The 22,978-nt window shown below is 48.4% G+C and overlaps 1 protein-coding gene across 49 annotated transcripts in view; it reads left to right on the plus strand.

Annotated features, from left to right (window-relative positions):
- LOC137440177 (mesoderm induction early response protein 1) overlaps positions 1-22,978 on the plus strand; it is a 120,307-nt gene that overhangs the window by 65,079 nt on the left and 32,250 nt on the right. For 27 of the 49 annotated variants that reach the window (XM_078768825.1, XM_078768854.1, XM_078768903.1 and 24 more), the window contains one exon: positions 18,114-18,221. The exons of 21 other annotated variants lie outside the window; for them this stretch is intronic. In XM_078768825.1, coding sequence (XP_078624951.1) covers positions 18,114-18,221 — 108 coding nt within the window. Of the gene's footprint in view, positions 1-14,647; positions 14,798-18,113; positions 18,222-22,978 lie in introns of those variants that run through there. One more of the 49 variants, XM_068136561.2, reaches the window with a different exon arrangement.

The raw sequence follows: 22,978 nt of genomic DNA on the forward strand, positions 1-22,978 counted from the left end.
GTATTGGCAGGTGGAGATGGATCGGACAGGGAAGGAGAAAACGGCATTTTCCACAGGTAAGGGGCTGTATCAGTTCACTGTGATGCCGTTTGGTTTGTGTAACGCCCCGGCCACCTTTGAGAGATTGATGGAACATGTACTGGGTGGCATGCCATGGCAATCATGCCTGGTATACCTGGATGACGTCCTAGTACATGCCAAGACTTTCCCCCAGGCGTTAGCTAATTTGGACCAGGTGTTCGGGTGCCTCAGACAGGCAGGGTTGAAACTGAACCCGAGTAAGTGCACTTTGTTTGCAAGAGAGGTGGCCTATCTAGGTCACGTTATCGGTCGCGAGAGGGTAAAAACGAACCCAGGCAAAATTACAGCGGTAGAGGAGTGGCCCGCACCACGTACCATCAATGAGGTGCGGGGATTCTTGGGACTCTGCTCCTACTACCGGCGCTTTGTGGCAAAATTTGCGGAGTTGGCCCGTCCCCTCCACCGGCTTACGGAGAAGGGGACGCGATTTAATTGGACAAGGGAGTGCCAAGAGGCCTTTCTAAAATTGAAGGGGTGTTTGACATCCGCACCCCTTCTAGCTTACCCCACTAGCGACGGGACATTTACCCTGGACACGGATGCGAGCCAGGAAGGATTGGGCGCAGTTTTGTCTCAGACACAGGAGGGCGTGGAGAGAGTGATTGGTTATTATAGTCGGACCTTAAGTAGGCCCGAATGAAATTATTGTGTCACCCGCAAAGCGTTATTGGCTATGCTGGCTGCCATGAACCATTTCCACCCGTACCTGTACGGGCAGAAATTTTCGGTTCAAACTGACCATTCCTCCTTGCAATGGCTCCTTCGGTTCAAGGAACCGGCGGGCCAAATTGCAAGATGGTTGGAAAAGTTGCAGCAGTACGATTTTGATGTGACCCATAGGGCCGGGAAGGCCCATGGTAATGCAGACGCACTCTCTCGGCGTCCTTGTCTGGGGGAAAACTGCAAATTTTGTGCGAGACACGAGGAGAGGGAGCAATTGGGCGATTCTGCCCCGATTCTCGTCGTCCGGGCAACCCGGGTGAGAGGGCCAATTTTGCCACGAATCGCGGACGAGGAATTCGGAAATTTGCATGGAGCACGGCCCAGCAGGAGGATCCTGTTCTGGGGCCGGTGTTCAAATGGGTCAAATTGGGGCAAAGACCAAAGGGGGAAGAGGTCACCCCCCTCGGGGCGCAAACAAAGGCATATTGGGCTCAGTGGCAGACCCTGGAGTTGAAAGGCAACATCTTGTATCGCAAGTGGGTGGAGGTTCCCTCTGATAGAACTTCCTGGCTGGTGATAGTCCCTGACAAATTTAAGAACGTCATATTACAACAGGTGCATGGTACCCGCTCCGGCGGCCATTTGGGCAGGACAAAGACAACATCTCGGGTCCGCCGGAGGTTCTATTGGGTGAATATGGGGCGCGACATACAGGACTGGTGTCGGAGATGCGACGCCTGTTCTGCCAAAAAGGGACCAGCACGGAGGATGAGGGCCCCCCTTCAATTAAACCAGGTGGGGGGCCCCCTTTAGCGGGTGGCTATGGATATTATAGGACCGCTGCGCCGCACCCGCCAAGGTAATAAGTACATCCTCGTTGTAATGGACTATTTTACCAAGTGGCCGGAGGCCTACGCCCTCCCCAACCAAGAAGCCGGGGTTGTAGCGCAGGCCTTCGTGGAAGGATTTGTATGTCGGCACGGGATTCCACAGGAGCTGCACACCGACCAGGGTCGAAATTTTGAAAGCCAATTATTAAAAGATGTGTGCAGACTCCTGTCAATTCGGAAAACCAGGACCACGCCCTTGCGGCCACAATCTGACGGGATGGTGGAAAGATTCAATCGAACATTGATACAACAACTGGCATTGTTCACCACCACCCGTCAGGATGACTGGGACGAACATCTCCCGTACTTGTTAATGGCCTACCGAACCAGCCAGCACGGAGCCACCGCATGCAGTCCAGCGTTGCTTATGTATGGGCGGGAGTTACGGGCTCCCGCTGACTTGCTATGCGGTCCCGTGCCAGACACCACGGATACACCGCCGAGGGAGGGTTACGCACGTCACTTGGAGGAAGGCATGGAGCGGGTCCATGCCTTCGCCCGCCGCCAGCTCCATCTGACGGGGGCCAAGATGAAGCGCAGGTACGACGACCGGAGCCAGGGGAGTCAATACGCTCCGGGGATGAAGATTTGGTTCTTTAATCCCCGGAGGCGGAAGGGCAGGTGCCCAAAACTCACCTCACCCTGGCAAGGCCCGGGAGTCGTCCTGTCGCACGTCTGTGACGTGGTCGTTAAGATCAAAATGGGGCCACGGGCCCTCCCTCGGATCGTCCATGCCGACCGGATAAGACCTTATGCCGGCGAGCAGGCGCCCTCGTAGATCGCCTCGGCCCTCGGTGCCGAAGCAGGACCCAGTACCTCTTGCGATGGGGGCTCGTAGCGTCAGAGGACTGGGGGGGGGGGGGTGGTAGTGAGAGATGCCCGATGTGGTGGGATGGCAACTCTGTCATCTCTCACAGAGGGGGCAAAAGAGCAATAGGTTGTGGGGTTTGGCAGTAAAAACTAGCCCGGGAGGGTTAGGATAATGATAGGGATCTAGAGAAGATGACCATAGGTAACGGTAAAGTTAGGTAGCGACTTTGAACAGGTAGTGGGGACATAGAGAGGGTAGTTGGATAATAATGACGAGGGAGCGCAATAATGTAAGGGGCGACGGGGAAGCGCGAGTTTTAGCAGGGCACCAGGTAGATTAGATGATGCCGTGTGAGTGAGTATTGATATCGGTGAAATGAGGAATTGCGGGGCAATGCTCGGGAGAGATGTGTGTGTGAGCGTGGGAAAATCTGGGTGCCTGAGGCAATGGTTTTGAGCGTGGAAGTGTATGGAGCAGTGCATGAGGAACGATTGTGGTTGTGCATTGTATTGACTGATTGAAAGAGCTTTGGAGGAAGGAGGGTGCAGGTGGCACCAGGTGAGATTGCACAGGTGTGCAACTGAACAGGTGTATGGAGCAGTGTATGAGTGAGCGATGGTGATGTGTGTTGGGTTGACCGAATGGTCCTGGGAGGTAGGAGGGTGCAGGAAGCACCAGGGGTGATTGCACATGTGTGCAACAACAGGTGTATGGAGTATGGAATATATGGAGTATGGGATGGATGGTCGTGGAGTGAGTATGGTGGAAACTGTGGAGTGGAGTGGATGGTGCGAAGGTGTGGATGGGGGAAAGGAGGATGGACCCCATCACAAATACCCGGGGAGGGTAGTGTAAGTGTTAGGTAGAGGGTACAGGTAAATTGTGGTTGTATATTGGCATCTGTGGTGCATGTGGAAGAATGGTATTTGGATGGGTGCATTAGTGTTGTGGAAATGGCTGGGCGTGTGGCCTGTTAGTGTGTGTAGTTGGTTGAGCACTCCACCACTGTGAGGATGTCGGCCAGGTGAGGCCGCAGGTGAGCTCTGGGAGCTGTTAGAGTTGTGGATGGGGCCCGAAGATCCAGAGGACGGACCCGGGTAGCCCAGTGCCAGAGGGCACCGAGTGGGGAGAGCGCCAGGGGGCCTTCCCCAGGTAGATAGGTTAGGGTAACGAGCAGGTAAGCTCGGAGGCAACTTCAGTGGTGGAGGTGTGCAGGTGGGTAGACCTGCTGGGAGAGCCACACGACCCAGTCCTGAAATTGTGCAAGGGCACAGGGAGTTGAATCTGGGGAGTGAGACCCCAAATTGATAAGCACCACAGTTTGGTCAATGGGAATTTGGTTCTTAAAACCGCATAGAGAGTAAGATGGCCAATGGTTTGGCAGGAAAAGACCCCGGGTAGTGTAAAGTGTGGTAATGTCATTTAGGAAGTAGTTAGATTTGAAATCTCCTTGCACCATCTACATCCACTCACCTGAGGTGACGCTACTCCACACCATGCCATGTTTGATTATTTTTATTGTGCAAATGTTTGAAATGTGAGACGCATCATGACGTGGGTGTGATATTGTGCTTTGATGTTCCATCTCTCCCTCCTTATGAGGATTGATGATGAATTGGTGATGGCAAATTTTGGATTAGCGGGAGTGAAGACGAATTTGGTATAAGGGAGATATAGGGGAGACGAGGCAGTTGTGACGAATTTGTAAATGTGTAGATTTTTGTGTACATATTGGGTAAGGGCAAGGGTAGAGTAGGTAACGGGGGGGTGACGTACGTTAGGGACGAGCTTTCTCACTTCGCTCTCCGTACGCACCTCGTCTTGCATTGCCTTGTTGATGTGTACCCTTGTGACCTTACCCCTCGCTCACCTGTCTTTCCCCCCCCCCCCCCTTGTCTCCCACCCGAGGACTGTGTGCCACTGGGCGCCGAGGGGAGCGTGCGGGAGTCCACCATTGTGTGCCCGAAACTCCCGCAACCAGCTGTCTGCATCGATGCACCACCTTATGGACCACATGTCTGTGGCTGAGCACCACTCATGGACCCCATGGGGTGGGGCATGGCCCCTCTGCTGGAACCGGCCCTGATGGCCCGAGATCTTGCTGGCGGACCTTGGTCACAGGGCACCTATGCCACACAGGTGAACCACCCCTAGTCGGCCCTGTGGGCCATAAATAAACAATGGACACGTTTTGTGCATGTCATTTTATTATTGCAAATAGGCCGCCAGCAAAGAAGAAAGACAACATCTGGAAGAACCATGGCCAGCAGAGGGAGCCGAAGAGGAAGACCAGCACCAGGGGTTTGTTGGGTTCTTTTTATTAATGAACTGTGGTGACTGTGCACCGATTGGTGCTTGATGGTGTTTTGGTGCGTTTTTGGTGCTTCATGGTGCGTCGATGCAGCACAGGCTGTCTCCCCCCCCCCAAAAAGAACAATCACAGGTCCTGGGTTGCGTTTTGTAAATACAAGTAGAGTAACTGTAAATAATGCTCCCCCATCGTTCATGTTGTAGTTTGAAGACAATTCCGCAATTCGGTTAGCTGTGGGCGTGAGTCTGTTAGGCAGGGTGCAATGGAGCAGCGGGACATATTTATTTGTGTTTTAAAAACTGTCACACTCAGGGTCAGGTTAAATGTAGAGGGAACTACACCTACGTGCCACACTAAAGGTAAAAGTAATAGGCCCGGGACGTGCCTAAGAGGAGGAGGGTGCAGTGTTATGGATATGAGAATTGTGTTTTTTATATTGTTGCAAGATATCACCCTCCTTCCTCTATTTGTTGTATAAAGGTCAAAGGTCGTGCCCGTAGTTATTCCATAAACAATCACGTAGCCAATCATATATCCTTCTAAATAGTTAGCTCCTTATTCTATGTAGTTCAAGGCTCTGTTCCCATTAGTTAATACTCCATTGCACCGAATCAAGTAAGGATAGCTCCCCTTCAATGACATTTTCCGGCCGAACTCTCCCTCTCTGGGTAACGAAGCTTAACAAGCGTGGGGTGTGCGGCTCCTCAACTGGCCTGGCTTGGGAAGCGGCGTTCGCCGCTATGATGAAGATGTGCTCCGTGCTCTGTTTGAACAGGAAGGGCGGGGCCGCCGGGAAGAGGCGTGCCACGAGGGGCGGGGTGTTCAGCCCCATGCCCAAGTAAGGACACAAGCCCGTGGCTCGCCACAAGGGGCGCGCCATTCGACTCTCTGCCCAAATAAGGTAGCAAGACCATGCCATTGCCTTATAAGGGCACGAAACAGAGCACGGAGGAGGGCGGTACCGAAACTGATGAGGGCGTGTCAACCCCGCGCTGGAGATTAAAAGAGAGATACGCGCGACGATCAAAAAAAAAGCAGAAGATTGAGAGAGAGAGAGGCGGCGGATGTGGCAGATGCGTGACAAGAGCAGTCCACCGGAGTTCAGTTCAGAGGAGGAGAGAGGGAGTTCTGGAAAGGAAAGAGCATAGCCAAGGAGCACAAGGCGAATGAGAATCGGCATGCCCTGCTCGCGGTACCAACCAGCACTCGAAGGAACAGCAAGTGCGGGCACGTGAACCTCGACGTCCTGCGGTCCTCGGATCTCCCTGTCGCCCATTCTGTGAACCAGAGTGCGAGGAGCCGGAGCTGTCACCTCCAGCCCTGCCGTTTGCACGGACCTGACCCTTCCTCTCCCTCCAGCATTCGTTCCTGCCATTCCATCCTACTGTGTACGTGAGTTTGTTCTGTGTGTCTTGTCCTGGGTTAAGTAAGACTGTTTATAGATAAGTTCATATTTGCACTGTGTCTCCTTCCATTCTTTCTGTCGTTATTTTCTTATCCTTCCTTCTCCTTGGTTATTTTGATGATTTGTAAATAATAATAATAAATTAGATTTGTTCTTCCTACCTTGCCTTTCTTTCCCTTACATCCTTCGTCTTTGTCTTTTCCAAATTGAATACCTGTGGCACGATTTGGCCAACGTTTCAGGATCGGGTCTAGTCATTGTTAATAGTTCGTGCCGCGGTTGCTTAAAACCGCTCGGCAATTAACATCTGTCCGCGGTACGAACGGGGCTGTGCCACCGGCCTTTCCGGAGGTCGCTGTACAGCGTCAGGGACCACGTCGGTCAGTCATAAACGAGGGGACTAATCCCCCCTCGATAAGGGGAACAGAGGCCGACGTTGGGTTCCGCAACAATACATGTGTATATATATATATATATATATATATATATATATATATATATATATATATATATATATATGGAAACGCAAAAGAAACTTACCACTTGTTTGAAATGTAATAAAATTGTAACAGTTCAAAATAAAACAAACCAACAATTGCTAATTGAAACATTGGCATTTTATTGATGACATGTCAAGTTTTTGACCAAGATACACCATCTCATCAGTTTGTTCTACAGTACAGAACAGCACAGGGTGCAATGTCAGTCCCCTTTCAATAGCGTGTGTGGCCACCATTGTTTTGGATACAGGCAGTGCATCGTCGGCATATACTGCCTACCAGTCTTTGGATGGATTGCTGCTGGATTCTGTCCCACTCAGTCCTCAATGTCTGAAGCAGCTCTGCCCGTGTCCTGGCCCTGCCAACTACGCGTCTCCCAAGCTCATCCCACAGGTGCTCTATGGGATTCAGGTCAGGGGAGAGCGCAGGCCACTGCATGGTGTTGATGTTCTCGCCTTGGAGAAATGCAGTGGTAAAGCGAGCAGCATGGGGACGAGCATTGTCATGCTGAAAGGTTCTCAGTTCTGGGTGGTCTAGCAGGAATGGCAGCAGATGAGGTCGCAGGATGTTATCCACATACCGCTGGGCGTTAAGATTCCCATCCACAACCACCAGTGACGTCCTGTACCGGCCTGATATGGCGGCCCACACCATCACACTTGGGCCACCCCACCTGTTGGCTTGATGCACTCAACAATCGGCATATCGCTCGCCAGTTCTTCTCCAAACACGCTCACGCCCATCAGGACTGTCCACACAGAACCTTGACTCATCGCTGAAAGCGACCTCGTTCCACTGCGCCAAGGTCCACCGCTGATGCTGCTGGCACCATCTCTGTCGGTTGCGGCGATGGGCAGCCGTCATCACGGGGCCTCTGTATGGTCTTCTGGCAGTCAGACCATAGTCATGCCGTTGTCTTCATGCAGTATCATTGCAGATCCGTGGGTTTGCACGCCCCGGAGTTTCTGCCGCAGTGCGGGATGCTGGACGGAATCAATCCCGCAGGTGACTTCGGACCATCTTCCTGTCCTGCCTTGCAGTGGTGACTCTTGGCCTCCCTGATCGAGGTCTGTCATCTGCAGAGTTGTGGAGGGTGTCTCTGTCCACCAGGGCCGATATCGTCTGGTGTGAACAGCCAAGGCGACGTGCCACCTCACGGTAGCTCAGTCCGCCTTGCAGCATGCCCAGGGCACGCTGCCGTTGATCCCTTGACAATCGTGGCATGTTGATTGAAATGCCCATTTTTCACTGGCCTTTTTAAAGCCAATATCAAGACATCACGTGCAGCTCATTAAAATCATCCCGTACCCCTTGGCTAATCACTGACAGTCAAAACGGCTGTTCAACAGCTGTGCTATGAAGTGACCATTGAAGGTTCAAGTTACCATCCGTGACCGTTTTGTCTGACAGTGAGGACACTATTGTCCACAAATAAGTTCACACATTTACTACACGCAGTGTTATTGTTGATATTTAAAGGTTTCAAAGGTGGTAAGTTTCTTTTGCGTTTCAGTATATATATATATATATATATATATATATATGTAAATAATTATATTTATATATATTGTGTGTGTGTGTGTGTGTGTGTGTGTGTGTGTGTGTGTGTGTGTGTGTGTGTGTGTGTGTGTGTGTAGATATATATATATATATATATATACATACTCATATATATATATTTATTTATATATATTGTTGCGGATCCGGCGGTCGGCGCTCCCCTTACCAAGGGGGGGTTAATCCCCTTGTCTTCTAAACTGGCCGATCCCCCAGCTCTGGAAATTAAAACGCTCCTTTGCGGGGTTGAGATTGGCCAGGGTGATTAGTCAAGATGGACTCCCAAATACCTGCTTACCAATCTCTCCACAAAGCAGGGAGATAATTTCCGCTCAAACCACGGACAGATGGAAATTGCCGAGCGGTTTAGCAATCCGCTATTCGAGCCGTTAGCAATAAGACTAACCCGATTCTGAGCAATTCTAATCGTGCTACAGGTACTCAATGGGGAAAAGACAAAGACAATCGGAAGAGAGGAAACCAAAAGGTAAGGAAAGAACAAATATGGTTTATTACTATACTACTAAAAGAGGAAATGAAAGAAGGGCATATACAAGAAGAAGAGCAAAAGGACACAGGGCAAGCTTACACAGTCTTAATTAACACGCCCAGGACAATACAGACAGACTTACACGAAAGGGGAATAGCAGGAAGGAGGAGAAGGTCCAGGCAGATGGCAGGGGAGGAAGGTCCGGGCAGATGGTTCAGGCATTGAGGTCCGGCTCCAGGTTCACGCTCCACTCCGGCCCACGCTTCAGTTCGGTCCAGGCTTCAGTTCGTGGCGAAACCCGGCAGGCAGCACGGTTGGTATTGTCGCGGCAGCGGACCGACTCTCTCACTCAACTTCGTGTCTGGTCTCGTTCTTGACCCAACTCTCAACTCTCTCAACTCGACTCTCTCACCGTCTCTCCCTCTCTCTCGAAGTAGTCCCATGCCAGCGCTTTTATCACGCGCTCGTGTATCAAGCCGCATGCTTTTTAGGTCCGCCTGCTGGTGAACACGCCTCGGCCCTGATTGGTCGCGAGGGTTCACCGGCTCCTCCCTTCGTGACACGTTGATGGGGCCACGCCTCGCTCCGACAACTCCTCCCCCTTTTTCTCCAGCTTGACCGCGTGGTTAATGGCGTTTGGAGCCAGCGCTGCGGCTGGCAGAGACGCGCAATACAATTTGGAGGGAGGCTAAAGCCACAAAAGGAAGGGGATTTGAAAAGGGGCCTAGGTTTTTTGTTTTGTTTTGTTTGTATACAAGATCGAGGCTCGTGAAAGAGCTAACATTAATCACACAAAAAGACAAACCGACACACAAAACACAAAAAACAAGGGGAGCGGCAGACTAGATGGGGAGAGAGGGGGAAGGACACAAACACAACATTTGAGAGCAGGGACATCGGGAGGACTTGGGGGGAGGTGGGAGAGGAATAAAACATATGAACACTGCAAGGACTCTGGGGTGAATTACCGGGGGTAGAAAAGATCAAGGTTTTCGATGGGGGAAGATAAGAGATGGTGGTGAACAGCTGTTTTAAAGACCTGGAGGGGAGGAGTGGGATTGAAGGGAGTGGGGGAGTTTGTTCCAGAGGCGGGAGAAAAGGGGAATGAAAGAGTGAAGGTGAGCAGAGAGCCTAGACTTTGGCAGTTTAACCATAAGAGGGTTGCAGGCAGATCTTGTGCGACCTGAAGGAATATTGGGGGGACAGAGCACAGAGAGAGCTGGGGGAGCAAGGCCGGAGAGGAGTCGGTAGAAGACAGAAGACCTCGGAGTTGACTACATCGCAGGAGATTCCAATGATTCTGAAAGCTTTGGCCTCAACAGCGTGAAGCCGAGCAAGGTGTGAGGCAGGAGCACCAGCCCAGAGGGGGGAACAGTATTCCATTGAGCTGCGGATGAAAGCCTTGTATGTGGTGAGGAGCTCAGGTGTGCCAAGGAAGGACTTCGCACGACGGAGGATGCCCAGTCGGCGACTGGCTTTGGAGGCCAGCTTGGAAATGTGGTTTTCCCAAGAAAGATCATGGCAGATAGTGAGACCCAAAAGCTTGAGCGACAGAACTTCTTGGAGAGGATTGTTGAGAAAGTAGATGGGAGGGTTGTCCAGTCGGTCCTTTCGGAGAGACATTGTAAGAGTGTGAGATTTGTCAGGATTGAAAGACATGTTCCACTTGTTTGACCAGTCTGTGATTTTGTCCAGGTCTGCAGAGAGTGAGGAGGCTGCAGACTGCCGATCTGAGGGATGAGGAATGGAGCGGCAGATAGTGGAGTCATCAGCAAAGAGATAGAGAGGATTTTCCAGAGAGTCGGAGAGGTCATTGATGAAGACCAGAAATAGCACAGGGCCCAGAACACTACCTTGGGGAACTCCAGCCAGAACAGGAAGGGAAGATGAGAGAAATCCATTCAGGGCCACACGTTGCCTACGACCAGAGAGGAAATCTGCAAGCCATGAGTGGAGATTTCCCTGAATACCATAGGAGGTGAGTTTGGTGAGCAGAGCTGGGTGCCAGACGGTATCGAAGGCACGTGATATGTCAAGTGAGACAGCTCTGATTTCCTGTTTGGCATTGATGACCTCCATCCATTGTTGAGACAGCAGAAGCAACATGTCCAGAGTAGAATGACCTGGTCTGAATCCAAATTGATGATCAGAGATCAAGCCATTGGAGAAGAGGAAGGATTTGATATCTGAAGCAATGATGGATTCCATGACTTTGCTGATAATTGGGAGCAGGCTGATTGGTCTGTAGTTGCAAGGATCTGTTTTTGCACCTTTTTTTTGTAAAGCGGTAATGTTTGCTGATTTCCAAGATGCTGGCAGATGACCTTGAGCAAAAGAGAGGGTGAAAAGAACAGAGAGAGGGTGAGATTGAGCGGCAGAGCAGGATTTTAGGACCCGAGGGCTGATGCCATCTGGTCCAGTTGCAGAATCAGAGTTCTGATTCTTATTTGATTAATGCAACGCAGAGTCAAACTATTGGAAACAGAGCCTTACCTGAAACACATACTAATGAAATAACTGAAGAAGGTTCCTATGGTGTCCTACGTGTTGCAATATGGCCTAACTAGGGTTTGACCTTTGGGAGATGGGGATATTTACAGGGAATCATTTACAAGAATTATTATTTACAAGTTAGGGGTTCTCAAAACCGCAACTATATATATATATATATATATATATATATATATATATATATATATATATATATATATATACATATATATATATATATATATACATACATACATACATACATACATACATACACACACACATATACAGTCATGTGAAAAAGTAAGTACACCCCATGTAAAGTTTTGACTTTTTCAACATACAGCGATTTGATTTTCATTTCACCAATATTGAAAGATAAAGGTGATATAATCTATCTATAATTCCAGTAATCTCTGTGTGTGTGTGTGTGTCTGTGTGTCTGTGTGTCTGTGTGTCTGTGTGTCTGTGTGTCTGTGTGTGTGTTTGTTTGTTTGTCTGTGACCGCTGTTTCTCGACAACCACGGGTCCGATATACTTGAAACTTGCCAGGTATATTGCTGGGGACCCGAGGATGTGCCTTTTCAAGGTTTCATATTAATCGGAGAAGTAGTTACCGAGCTATGTCCAAAAAACGATTCAACCAATCAGAGAGCAGCGAGCTATCACGTGTGCCGAACGTGGCGAACAGACTCTGCCTCGGACGGCACATTTGAGAGCGTATTCATTTATTTCACGTTGGAAAACTATGTTGCCGTTAAACTATGTTTTAAAACTAATTAAAACTAATTTGCGATTCATCGTAACTGCGATTTGCGACCTTCCGGACAGTGAAGACTGCACTTCCGGGAGCCAATCACAGAACGCGTTGTTGCGTAGGCGTGGGCGTGGCCGATGTGAGACTGAGAGCGAGCCGAGCCGAGCGCGTGCGCCATTACGGTTCGTAATTCGATTTCTTCCGGAGAAAATAATAATTTCTCGATTTCTTATGCGCATTATTTCTCCCAATTCAGTCAGAGCGAAGGGCGGAAGCGAAGAGCGTTGTTTTTTTTTGTTTACGGGCGTACGGGCGGGGTAGAGCGTACGGGTAGCGTTTTTTTTTTTTTTTGGCAAGGAACGGGCACCCACGTACGGGCATGCCCTAGTCTATCTATAATTCCAGTAATCTCTGTGTGTCTGTGTGTGTGTTTGTGTGTTTGTCTGTGACCGCTGTTTCTCGACAACTACCGGTCCGATATACTTGAAACTTGCCAGGTATATTGCTGGGGACCTGAGGATGTGCCTTTTCAAGGTTTCATATTAATCGGAGAAGTAGTTACCGAGCTATGGCGATTTATTTACCAAACTCCGCAAGCCGTTCGCTTTGGCTTTGCGAATTGGACCAAACCATTTCATGTAAATAGAGGGGGGGGGATTGTCACCGTACTCGCAAGCCGTTCGCTTTGGCTTTGCGAATGGACCAAACCATTTCATGGACCAAACCATTTCATGTAAATAGAGGGGGGGGGGGGGATTGTCACCGTACTCGCAAGCCGTTCGCTTTGACTTTGCGAATGGACCAAACCATTTCATGTAAATAGAGGGGGGGGATTGTCACCGTACTCGCAAGCCGTTCGCTTTGGCTTTGCGAATGGACCAAACCATTTCATGTAAATAGAGGGGGGGGGGGGTGAATTGTCACCGTACTCGCAAGCCGTTCGCTTTGGCTTTGCGAATGGACCAAACCATTTCATGTAAATAGAGGGGGGGGATTGGCCTATACACAGCCTCTCTGGATGTTAACGGGCACGCACAGGCACGCACGTACGGGCACGCCCTAGTCTATCTATAATTCCAGTAATCTCTGTGTGTATGTGTGTTTGTCTGTGACCGCTGTTTCTCGACAACCACGGGTCCGATATACTTGAAACTTGCCAGGTATATTGCTGGGGACCCGAGGATGTGCCTTTTCAAGGTTTGAAATTAATCGGACAAGTGGTTCCCAAGGTATGGTCACCGTACTCGCAAGCCGTTCGCTTTGGCTTTGCGAATGGACCAAACCATTTCATGTAAATAGAGGGGGGGGTTCTACCGTACTCGCAAGCCGTTCGCTTTGGCTTTGCGAATGGACCAAACCATTTCATGTAAATAGAGGGGGGGGGTTCTGTGGTCGTTACTGCCACGTGGTTTCAAAGTTTTTTTTTGTTGTTGTTGTTTGCACGCATGTTTTTTTGCACCCACGTACGGGCACGCCCTAGTATAACAAATATCATGAAACATTTACATTTTGTAGTCCATTGTATAATTTAAATATACATAAATGCAAATTTCGCATGTGGAAAAAGTTAGTACACCCTTGGCTCTAATATGTGGTATTGCCCCCTTTGGCAGAAACAACCTCAAGTAGGCGTTTCTTTTAACTGTCTACCAGTCTCTGACATCGAATGGGAGAAATTTTTGCCCACTCCTCCATGCAGAATTCTTTCAGCTGTGCGATGTTTGAGGGGTTTCTTGCATGCACAGCTCGTTTCAAATCCCCCCACAACATCTCGATGGGATTTAGCGTTGTGTCGTCCGGAAAACGGTAGAATGACAAGCCCGATCCCTTATGAAATCGGGCTGTACATCGACAGCACAACAACTCTTTACCATCGTGTAGGGGGCAATTTATATGTGAGACGAGTTTCAAATTGCAGCCATTGCGTATGTTGGCAGAAGCAATGTTTTGCCACCCAAGCGGTCACGTGACTAAGACGATGACGTCACATGCAACTTCCCTATTGGATTCATGACGTCACGGCACACAAAACTACTCATATCTTTGGAACGGCTGGTTGGATTTGGACAAACTAAACGCAGTTTTGTAGGAGGGAACCGTGCGCGAACGTCGATACCAAATTTGAAAAAAGGAATTGTTGACGCGCAGGGTCAAAATCGATGCGCGCGCTGACCAGAACCCGGAAATATATTTTTCTCGGCCTAATGAGAGTTAGGTTTCCTTCCAATGCTTTATGTCGCCTCGATGCTTTGAGTTTTGGCACAAATCACCACGAGGCCGGCCTGACAAGTCGAGGCAAGCCGAAGGAAGGCGGAACAGGAAAAGTGGGAGTGACCCGTAAGCACGAGCCGCCAATCAGGGCTCTAGGGGAGTGGCTTAGCACTGCGTCAAAAGGCGTAGTTTGGAACATTCGAAGCGGGCTAAGGGCGTGGCAATATAACCCTTTTGCGCAAAGCCCCCACCTCAGTTTTGAGGGGAGAGGTGCTTGAACAAGTTATGAGCTGGGGTCCTGTGTTGAACAGTTCTGAGAGTGCTCGGTGTTGAATTGAGTTACAAGTTAAACGCTCGGTTGAGCTTGAGGCAGATCCTCGATTGAGTTACGAGGGTGAAAGCGCACCGTTGATTAATCGCGCTGGGAGGAACCGCCGAGCCGGGCGAGAGACGCGCATATTCGCCTGCCTGCCTTTGTTTGAGATACGTGCTGCAAGGATCCCTCCCGCCTACCTGCCTGCCTTGGTCGAGGGACGTGCTGTGACCGGCAGAGGGCCACGCTGGGCGAGCTGTTCCTGAACGACCAGGCCGGCGCGTTCAGCGCATGAACCTTCCTTCGTTCATTCCCCCTGTGAGTGTGAACGGGCCCGTGTCTGGGGAATAAGCTAAGACTGCTTAAGTGCCTGCTCTGTGTCTCTTCCACTTGTATAGCTGTAAATAAACCTGTGTTCTTCCTTCTATTTGATCGTTCCCGTCATTTCCATCTATTGACGAAGCGTGGTACGAATTATATCGCTCTAATCGGGTTCCAATAATAAGGTAACTGCACGGACCACGTGGTACGCCATCTGCTCGGACGTACTCAAATTACACGTGGTTCGTGCCAGACTTGATCCCCGCTTCCGCGGCGGCGTCGGTACTTAGGTACGTGCGAGAATTGTCCTGAAACCCTGTCCTGCGTCCGACCAAAAGTGGCGACTCAAGTCTTGCGGTTGCGATGACCCAAAAAGAACAAGGGGCTTAATCTCCCCTTGGTAAGGGAACGGGGGTCGCGCGAAACCATAACTATGTGTGTGTGTGTGTGTGTGTGTGTGTGTGTGTGTGTGTGTGTGTGTGTGTGTGTGTGTGTGTGTGTGTGTGTGTGTGTGTGTGTGTGTGTGTGTGTGTGTGTGTGTGTGTGTGTGTATATATGTGTATATATATATATATATATACACATACATATACAGGGGGCTGCAAAAGTAGCTATACAGTAATGAAAAACAAAACGTGCGCACAAAACGTATTTTATTGATTATACAAGCATATCAATAATAACATATGAGGGGTGTAATAACATATCCCGGGGGAGGAGGCTGTTTCACAGCACCACTTGGTTGTCTGCGACGTAAGGGTGAAAGGTGCGAGGAGAGCTCGGCGGGTGAAGTACCAACCGAGAATGAAGGTGTGGAGGTTGAAAGAGGTGACAGTAAGGGAGGCATTAAAAGAGAGGCTGAGTAGGGTCAAGGATGATGTGGTTGAGCTTGAAAGTGGTTGGATGTCAATGAAAGCTAGTCTGTTGGGAGCCGTTGGTGAGGTATGTGGATGGACAAAAGGACTACCGAGGCACTCGGAAACATGGTGGTGGGATGATGAAGTTGGAAAGAGGATTGACGAGAAGAGGAAGAAGTTCAAGGAGTGGCAGAAGGCGAAGGGTACGGGAGCAGAAACAGCAGAGCATGAAAGTTATAAGGCAGCCAGGAAGGCTGCAAAGAAAGAGGCACAGGCGCAGGAGGCATGTAGGAAAATGTTCGGAGAACGCTTGGATTCGGAAGAGGGTCAGAAAGCAGTATTCAGGATTGCAAAGCAGAGAGCGAAAGAGAGGTGTGATGTGATGGGGGTGAGTTGCTTGAAGGATGAAGTGGGACAAATCGTTGTCGACCCAGATGGAATTAAAGGAAGATGGAAAAGATATATGGAAATGCTGTTGAATACAGAGAATGAATGGGATGGCAACATAGAGAGTAACCCAGTTTTAGGACCGGCAGAGAAGATAACTGAGAAGGACGTTGAGGAAGCGATAAAAGCAATGAAGGGTAGAAAAGCGGGAGGGCCGACGGGAGTTGTGGGAGATATGTTGAAGGCAGCAGGAAGTTGGGGTGTGAAGAGAATGACAGAGATCTGTAATCTGGTGGTGAAAGAAGGCCTCATTCCAGTGGATTGGGAACTGAGTACCCTCGTCCCTCTATACAAGGGGAAAGGTGACCCTCTGGAGTGTGGCTCGTACCGAGCGATAAAGTTATTGGAGCATGCAATGAAGGTATTGGAAAGGATGTTGGAGAGGAGGATAAGGAAGAAAGTGAAGATCGACGAAATGCAGTTTGGATTCATGCCAGGAAGAGGAACGACAGATGCGCTTTTCATTGTGAGGCAGTTGCAGGAGAAGTACATGGAGAAGAGGAAGAAGTTGTTTCTTGGATTTGTTGATCTGGAGAAAGCATTCGATCGGGTTCCACACAAAGTATTGACATGGGTATTGAGGAAGTTAGGAGTGGAGGAATGGTTGATCAGAGTAGTGATGGCAATGTACAAAAGAGCGCGCACAGCTGTAAGGACGAAGGACGGGAACAGTGGTGAGTTTGAGGTGAAGGTGGGAGTGTATCAGGGGTCGGTACTAAGTCCACTACTATTTGTAGCTGTGATGGAGGTGCTGGCTCAGAACGTAAAGGAGGGTTTACCGTGGGAGTTGTTGTATGCAGATGATCTGGTGTTGATTGTGGAAAGTATGGATGGACTGAAGGAAAAGATGAACACGTGGAAGGAATGTATGGAGACAAAAGGTCTGAAGGTGAATATCGGAAAGACGAAGGTGATGGCAAGTGGTAAAGCATGTGGGGAGGTGGAAAGAATTGGGATGTGGCCCTGTGCTGAGTGTAGGAAGGGTGTCGGATTGAACTCCATTCAATGTACAATGTGCGCTGAGTGGGTTCATCAAAAATGTAGTGGTCTGAGAGGGTCATTAACCAGTGTGGCAGCTACATTCAAATGTAAGGTGTGCACAGAGGGAGCTGCAGATGGAGGAAATGTTGAGTTGGATCTTGGAGACGGCGTGAAGCTGGAAGGTGTGAAAACATTTTGCTACCTTGGAGACATGCTGAATGGAGAAGGTGGATCAGACTCGGAAACGGTTGCTCGAGTGAGATGTGCATGGAAGAAGTTTCGGGAATTGAGGGGAGTGTCGTTGAAGCTGAAGGGAAAGGTGTATGCTGCATGTGTGAGAAGTGTTATTATTTATGGGAGCGAGACATGGGTAATGAACGTAGAGCAGCAACGAAGGTTGGAAAGGGTGGAAATGCAAATGGTTCGACGGATGTGCGGAGTATCGTTGAGAGAGAGGAAGACAAATGATGAATTGCGAAAGATGATGGGAATAGAGCCTGTGATTGATGCTGTGAAGAGGAACAGGTTGAGATGGTTTGGTCATGTGTTGAGGAAGGATGAAAGTGACTGGTTGAGAAGAGTGATGGAAATGAATGTAGAAGGAAGTAGAAGACGGGGAAGACCGAGAAAGACTTGGCTAAAGATGGTGGAAGAAGAAATGCGGGCAAGGGGGTTAACAAGGAGAGATGCAGAAAATAGGGCAAAATGGAGAAGATTGTCATGGGGACCGCAAGGCTAACCCCCGCTCTAGCAGGGAAAATGGCCTTTAAAATGCATGTTGTTGTGTATCATTAATAACATATCAATAATAAACATATCAATAATAAACATATTAATCCCTCAAATGTTCAAACAGTTTGCCCCCGGCATTCACACACTCCACTAGTCGAGTGTGGACACCCATGCACACTCTGGCACAAAGATCTTTATCAGCATCAATTTCCTGGCAAGCCTCCCGTATGAAGTGAATCATGGCATCAACAGAACGTGACTTGCGTGCGAAAACCCTGTCTTTTACACATCCCCAGAAAAAGAAGTCCGTAGGGGTGAGATCCGGCGAACGTGATGGCCAGTCAACGGCTCCCCGACGTCCAATCCACCTGTTGGGAAATTCTTTGTCAAGTAGCGCATGCACAGTGAGTGCGAAGTGCGGTGTCGCCCCGCATAATAAATAAACATAAAATTACGAAAATAAAAATATTAAAAATGGTAATAATGATTTTAATGAATTAAATGAATTCTAGTATTAAATGAATCCTAGCACCACTATTATAATACTGGTAATACTGGTATAATCCTTACTGTATACCTACTTTTGCAGCCCCCTGTATATATATACACAGACTTGGCATTTAATATGGAATATTTTTTTGTGGGGGTGAACTTACTTTTCAAGATGACTTAGAACCAAAAAGTTCATTGGAATTATGTTGAAATTATTCTAGATTTTGTTAAATGTGACCTTTAAAAGAAACAAAAACCACGTTTGACATTTCGAAGGCAAGTAAATTGATCCTTGAAAGTTGATGTAAACTGATATGGAACTCAATTCATGGACAGTACTGTGTTAAACCTCTGTGCGTTTTCCAGAAGTATCTCTTTATTTTGCACATTAGCCAAAAAATTTTTTTTTAACAAAACAAAAGTTAAAATACGACTGGGATTACGGACAGTAAAATTACAGTTCAGTACTTCGTGTAACCCCCACGAGCATTCAGGGTGAGCACGTACACATTGAGGCATGCTGTTCACGAGATATGCCAAGGTCTTGGGACAGGAATCGCTTGCCATGCAGTGACAATAGCCTGCTGCAATTCACGCACCAGAGGCAGGCTGCTGGTCCAAGTTGTCGATTTGACGCATTAATTCTGCCCACAAGTTCTCTATCGGATTCATATCCGGGGACATGACAGGCCACTCCATATGCCTCTACACCACAGTCAGCAAGAAAGTGTTGGATCATGCGAGCATGATGAGGGCCGTGCATTGTCATGTTGGAAGACAAAGTTTCCTCGATAGGCTGCACGAACAAATGGAAGCAATGTTTTCTTTCAGAATGGCCCTGTGCTTGAACTGGTTCAGGTTTCCATTCAGAACAACCAGGTCAGTTTTGCCCCCTGCATGAAAAGCAGGCGAAACGGTCACGCCCCACCACCTCCAGCATGGACTCTTGGCACTATACAATCTTCGTTGTAGGCTTCATGCACTTGTCTGCGCACTCGGGACGCGGCCATATTGATGATAGACCAGAAACCTAGACTTGTCACTGAAGATCACATGATTCCAGTGTCCTGGCTGCCATTGACGGTGCTGCCCTGGCCCACTGCAATCGACGCTGGCTGGTGTTGTCTGGTCAGACGTGGCTTTTTCAGGGGACCCCTGGCACGATAGCCTGCTTGAACCAGTCGTTGGTTGACTAGCCTTCTGGATACAGGCACATTTGTCAGTTGCTGCCACTCAGCCCGAAGCCGATTAGCTGACTTGGAACAGCCATTGCGGACTAACCGGTGCAGCTGGCGATCATCCCTCCTTGTGGTTCTGCGGGGACGTCCTGACCTCGGTATTGGAGTAGGGACACCCCTCTGAGCATTTCGTTTCAGGATCTTTGACACCTGACCTTGAGTGATGCCATACTGCCGAGCAATAGCATGCTGTTTCATGCCGGAATTTCGTAAAGCCACCACGAAATGACAAACAGCATTGTCGAGTTGACGGACCATCTCCAGGGGAAGCGGCAATAACTTTTGTAGACGTGCAGCAGTTTTCCACTAATACAGAATGCAACAACCCTTATATACCCGATTGTGAAGCCAATCGTCAAATGTACCTGTCCGTACATTTTGTCACGCCACCTGTGATATAATCCTGTTATTGACTTCTTGCTGGGACAGACAATCAGTGACATGGTTCTTTTAACAAAGAAATCACCGAAGCGTAAAAGAAACTCACCAGATTGATATACCGAGTTCAGAAAGTAAACCCGTCAAGAAAAAAAAAAAATTCCATGTTAAATGCCAAGTCTGTGTGTGTGTGTATATATATATATATATATATATATATATATATATATATATATATATATATATATATATATATATATGTATATATGTATATATATATATATACACACACACACACACACACACACACACATATACACATACTGTTGTGGATCTCCCGAAGCCCGTCCATGTTACAAAGGGGGGTTAAACCCCTTTTTCCGCCTTGGGTCTTCGTTGTCCACGAGGCCAAATCGCCACCCCTGCAGAAAACGTGGAAAAGGGTACCGGGTCGACGCCGCACGTACCTTTGATACCCACGCTGCCATGGGAACGTGGACCGGACCTCGCACAAGCCACGCTAATGGAGTACGCCCGAGCGGTCGTGCGTATCACATGACTCGTGCCGTTACCCTTTTATTGAACCCGATTCGAGCGGTTCTGGTTGTGCGATGCTAAGCCAATTGATGGAAAGCACGGGAAACGGTCAAATAAGAGGAATAACACGATTTATTTACAATGTACAAGGATTAGGAGACACAGAGCAGGCACTTAAGCAATCTTAACTTAACCCAGACAAAGGGCCCACTCACTCACACGGGGGAAAAGAAGGAAGGAAGTTCGCGCGCCAAATCGTGCCTTGGCCGTCGGTCGCGTCCGGGACAGCTCGCCCGGCGTGGCCTTCTGTGGTCACGGCACGTATGCAGGAAAATGCAGGCAGGAGGAGATCGCGCGTCTGTGGCCCGGAACGGGTCGTCTTCACAAGCGCAATTTAATACAGGCACAGGGCAGCGGGGGATTCGTGTACCACGAGGCTATATCAAGCAATGCAAGTCAAACACTCCGACTCGTTCTCTGGCTCTCGCTGGCTCTGACTCTCACAGGGGCTCCGACTCAACTCTCGACTCCACTCAACTCGAATGTTCCTCGACTCAACTGACTCAACTCGACTTCGTGCGTTCTCGCTTCCCTCTCAACTCGATGCCTCGACTCGTCTGAGGCGGGGGGGGCCAGAGCATGGTTTTATGTCCCCCGCCACAGAGTCTTACTCGAATGTTCCAAGCCCCACCTCTCGTCGCCGTGGTGAGCCACTCCCCTCGAGCTCTGATTGGTGGCTCGTCGCTTACCGGCCACTCCCCCTGCAGCTCCTCCCTTCGGCCTTGCCAGACTTGTTCCAGGCCGAGCACATGGCATGCTAGCCCAATTGAGCCCTACTCACTGGCCTACTCAACGCAAAACTAACACAGGAAAAGGACTACGCCTACATTTACGAATAAATAATTGAACTACCGCAAGTCTACATGTTGTGGTTGCGTCTACCTACGAGGGGGGTTATCCTTTATTCCAAAACCATAACAATATATATATATATATATATATATCTGTGCAATATATATATATATATAATATAGTATATATATATATAAATATATATATATATATATATATATATATATATGTATATATATATAATATATATGTATATATATAGTATATATATATATATATATATATATATATATAGATATTATATATATATATATATATATATATATATATATATATATATATATATATATATATATATATATAGTATATATAATATATATAGTATACTATATATATATAATATATATATATATATATATATATATATAATACTATATATATATTATTATACTATACACACACACACACACACAACACACACACACACACAACACACACACAGTTGTTTTTTTTTTTTTTTTTTTTAATACTGAATCAAGGCTCGTGAAAGAGCTAATATTTACTTCACAAACAAATCAACCAGACAAAAAAAATTCCCAAAAAGAGGGAGCGTTGAAGACAAGATGGGGAGAGAAGGGGAAGCACACAAACACAACATCCGAGAGCAGGGAGATGTGTGGGAAGGGGGGGGGGGGGGGAGGGGGGGAGGGGGGAGGGCGAAGTAATAAACACAACGACACCAAGGACTTCCTGGACAGAAGTTGGTATTTCAAAAAAGTGGAATTGGGGTGAAATTGCGGGGGGTAGAAAAGATCAAGGTTTTTGGATGGGCGGGGAAGATAAGAGATGGTGGTGAACAGCTGTTTTAAAGACTTGGAGGGTGGAGTGGGATTGAAGAGAGTGAGGGAGTTTGTTCCAGAGGCGGAGAAAAGAGGAATGAATTTGGCATTTAACATGGAATTTTTTTTTTTTCTTGACTTGGGTGTACTTTCTTCACTCAGTATATCAATCTGGTGAGTTTCTTTTACACTTTGGTGATTTATTTGTTAAAAGAACCTTGTCACTGATTGTCTGTCACAGCAAGAAGTCAACAAGAAGATTATATCACAGGTGGCGTGGCAAAATGTACGGACAGGTGCATTTGATGATTGGCTTCACAGTCGGGGTATACAAGGATTGTTGCGTTCAGTATTAGTGGAAAACAACTGCTGCACATCTCCAAAAGTTATTGCCGCCTTCCTCTGGAGATGGTCCGTCAACTCGACAATGCTGTTTGTCATGGAGTGGTGGCTTTACGAAATTACGGCATGAAACAGTGTGCTATTGCTCGGCAGTATGGCATCACTCAAGGTCAGGTGTCAAAGATCCTGAGACGAAATGCTCAGAGTGGGTTGTCCCTACTCCAATCCCGAGGCCAGGACGTCCCCGCAGAACCACAAGGAGGGATGATCGCCAGCTGCACCGGTTAGTCCGCAATGGCCGTACCAAGTCAGCTAATCGGCTTCGGGCTGAGTGGCAGCAACTGACAAATGTGCCTGTATCCAGAAGGCTAGTCAACCAACGACTGGTTCAAGCAGGCTATCGTGCAAGGCGTCCCCTGAGAGAAGCCATGCCTGACCAGAAAACACCGCCAGCGCCGATTGCAGTGGGCCAGAGAGCACCGT

The sequence above is a fragment of the Myxine glutinosa genome, chromosome 1, assembly GCF_964187855.1.
Source record: "Myxine glutinosa chromosome 1, kmMyxGlut1.1, whole genome shotgun sequence".
In the NCBI taxonomy this organism is placed as follows: domain Eukaryota; kingdom Metazoa; phylum Chordata; class Myxini; order Myxiniformes; family Myxinidae; genus Myxine; species Myxine glutinosa.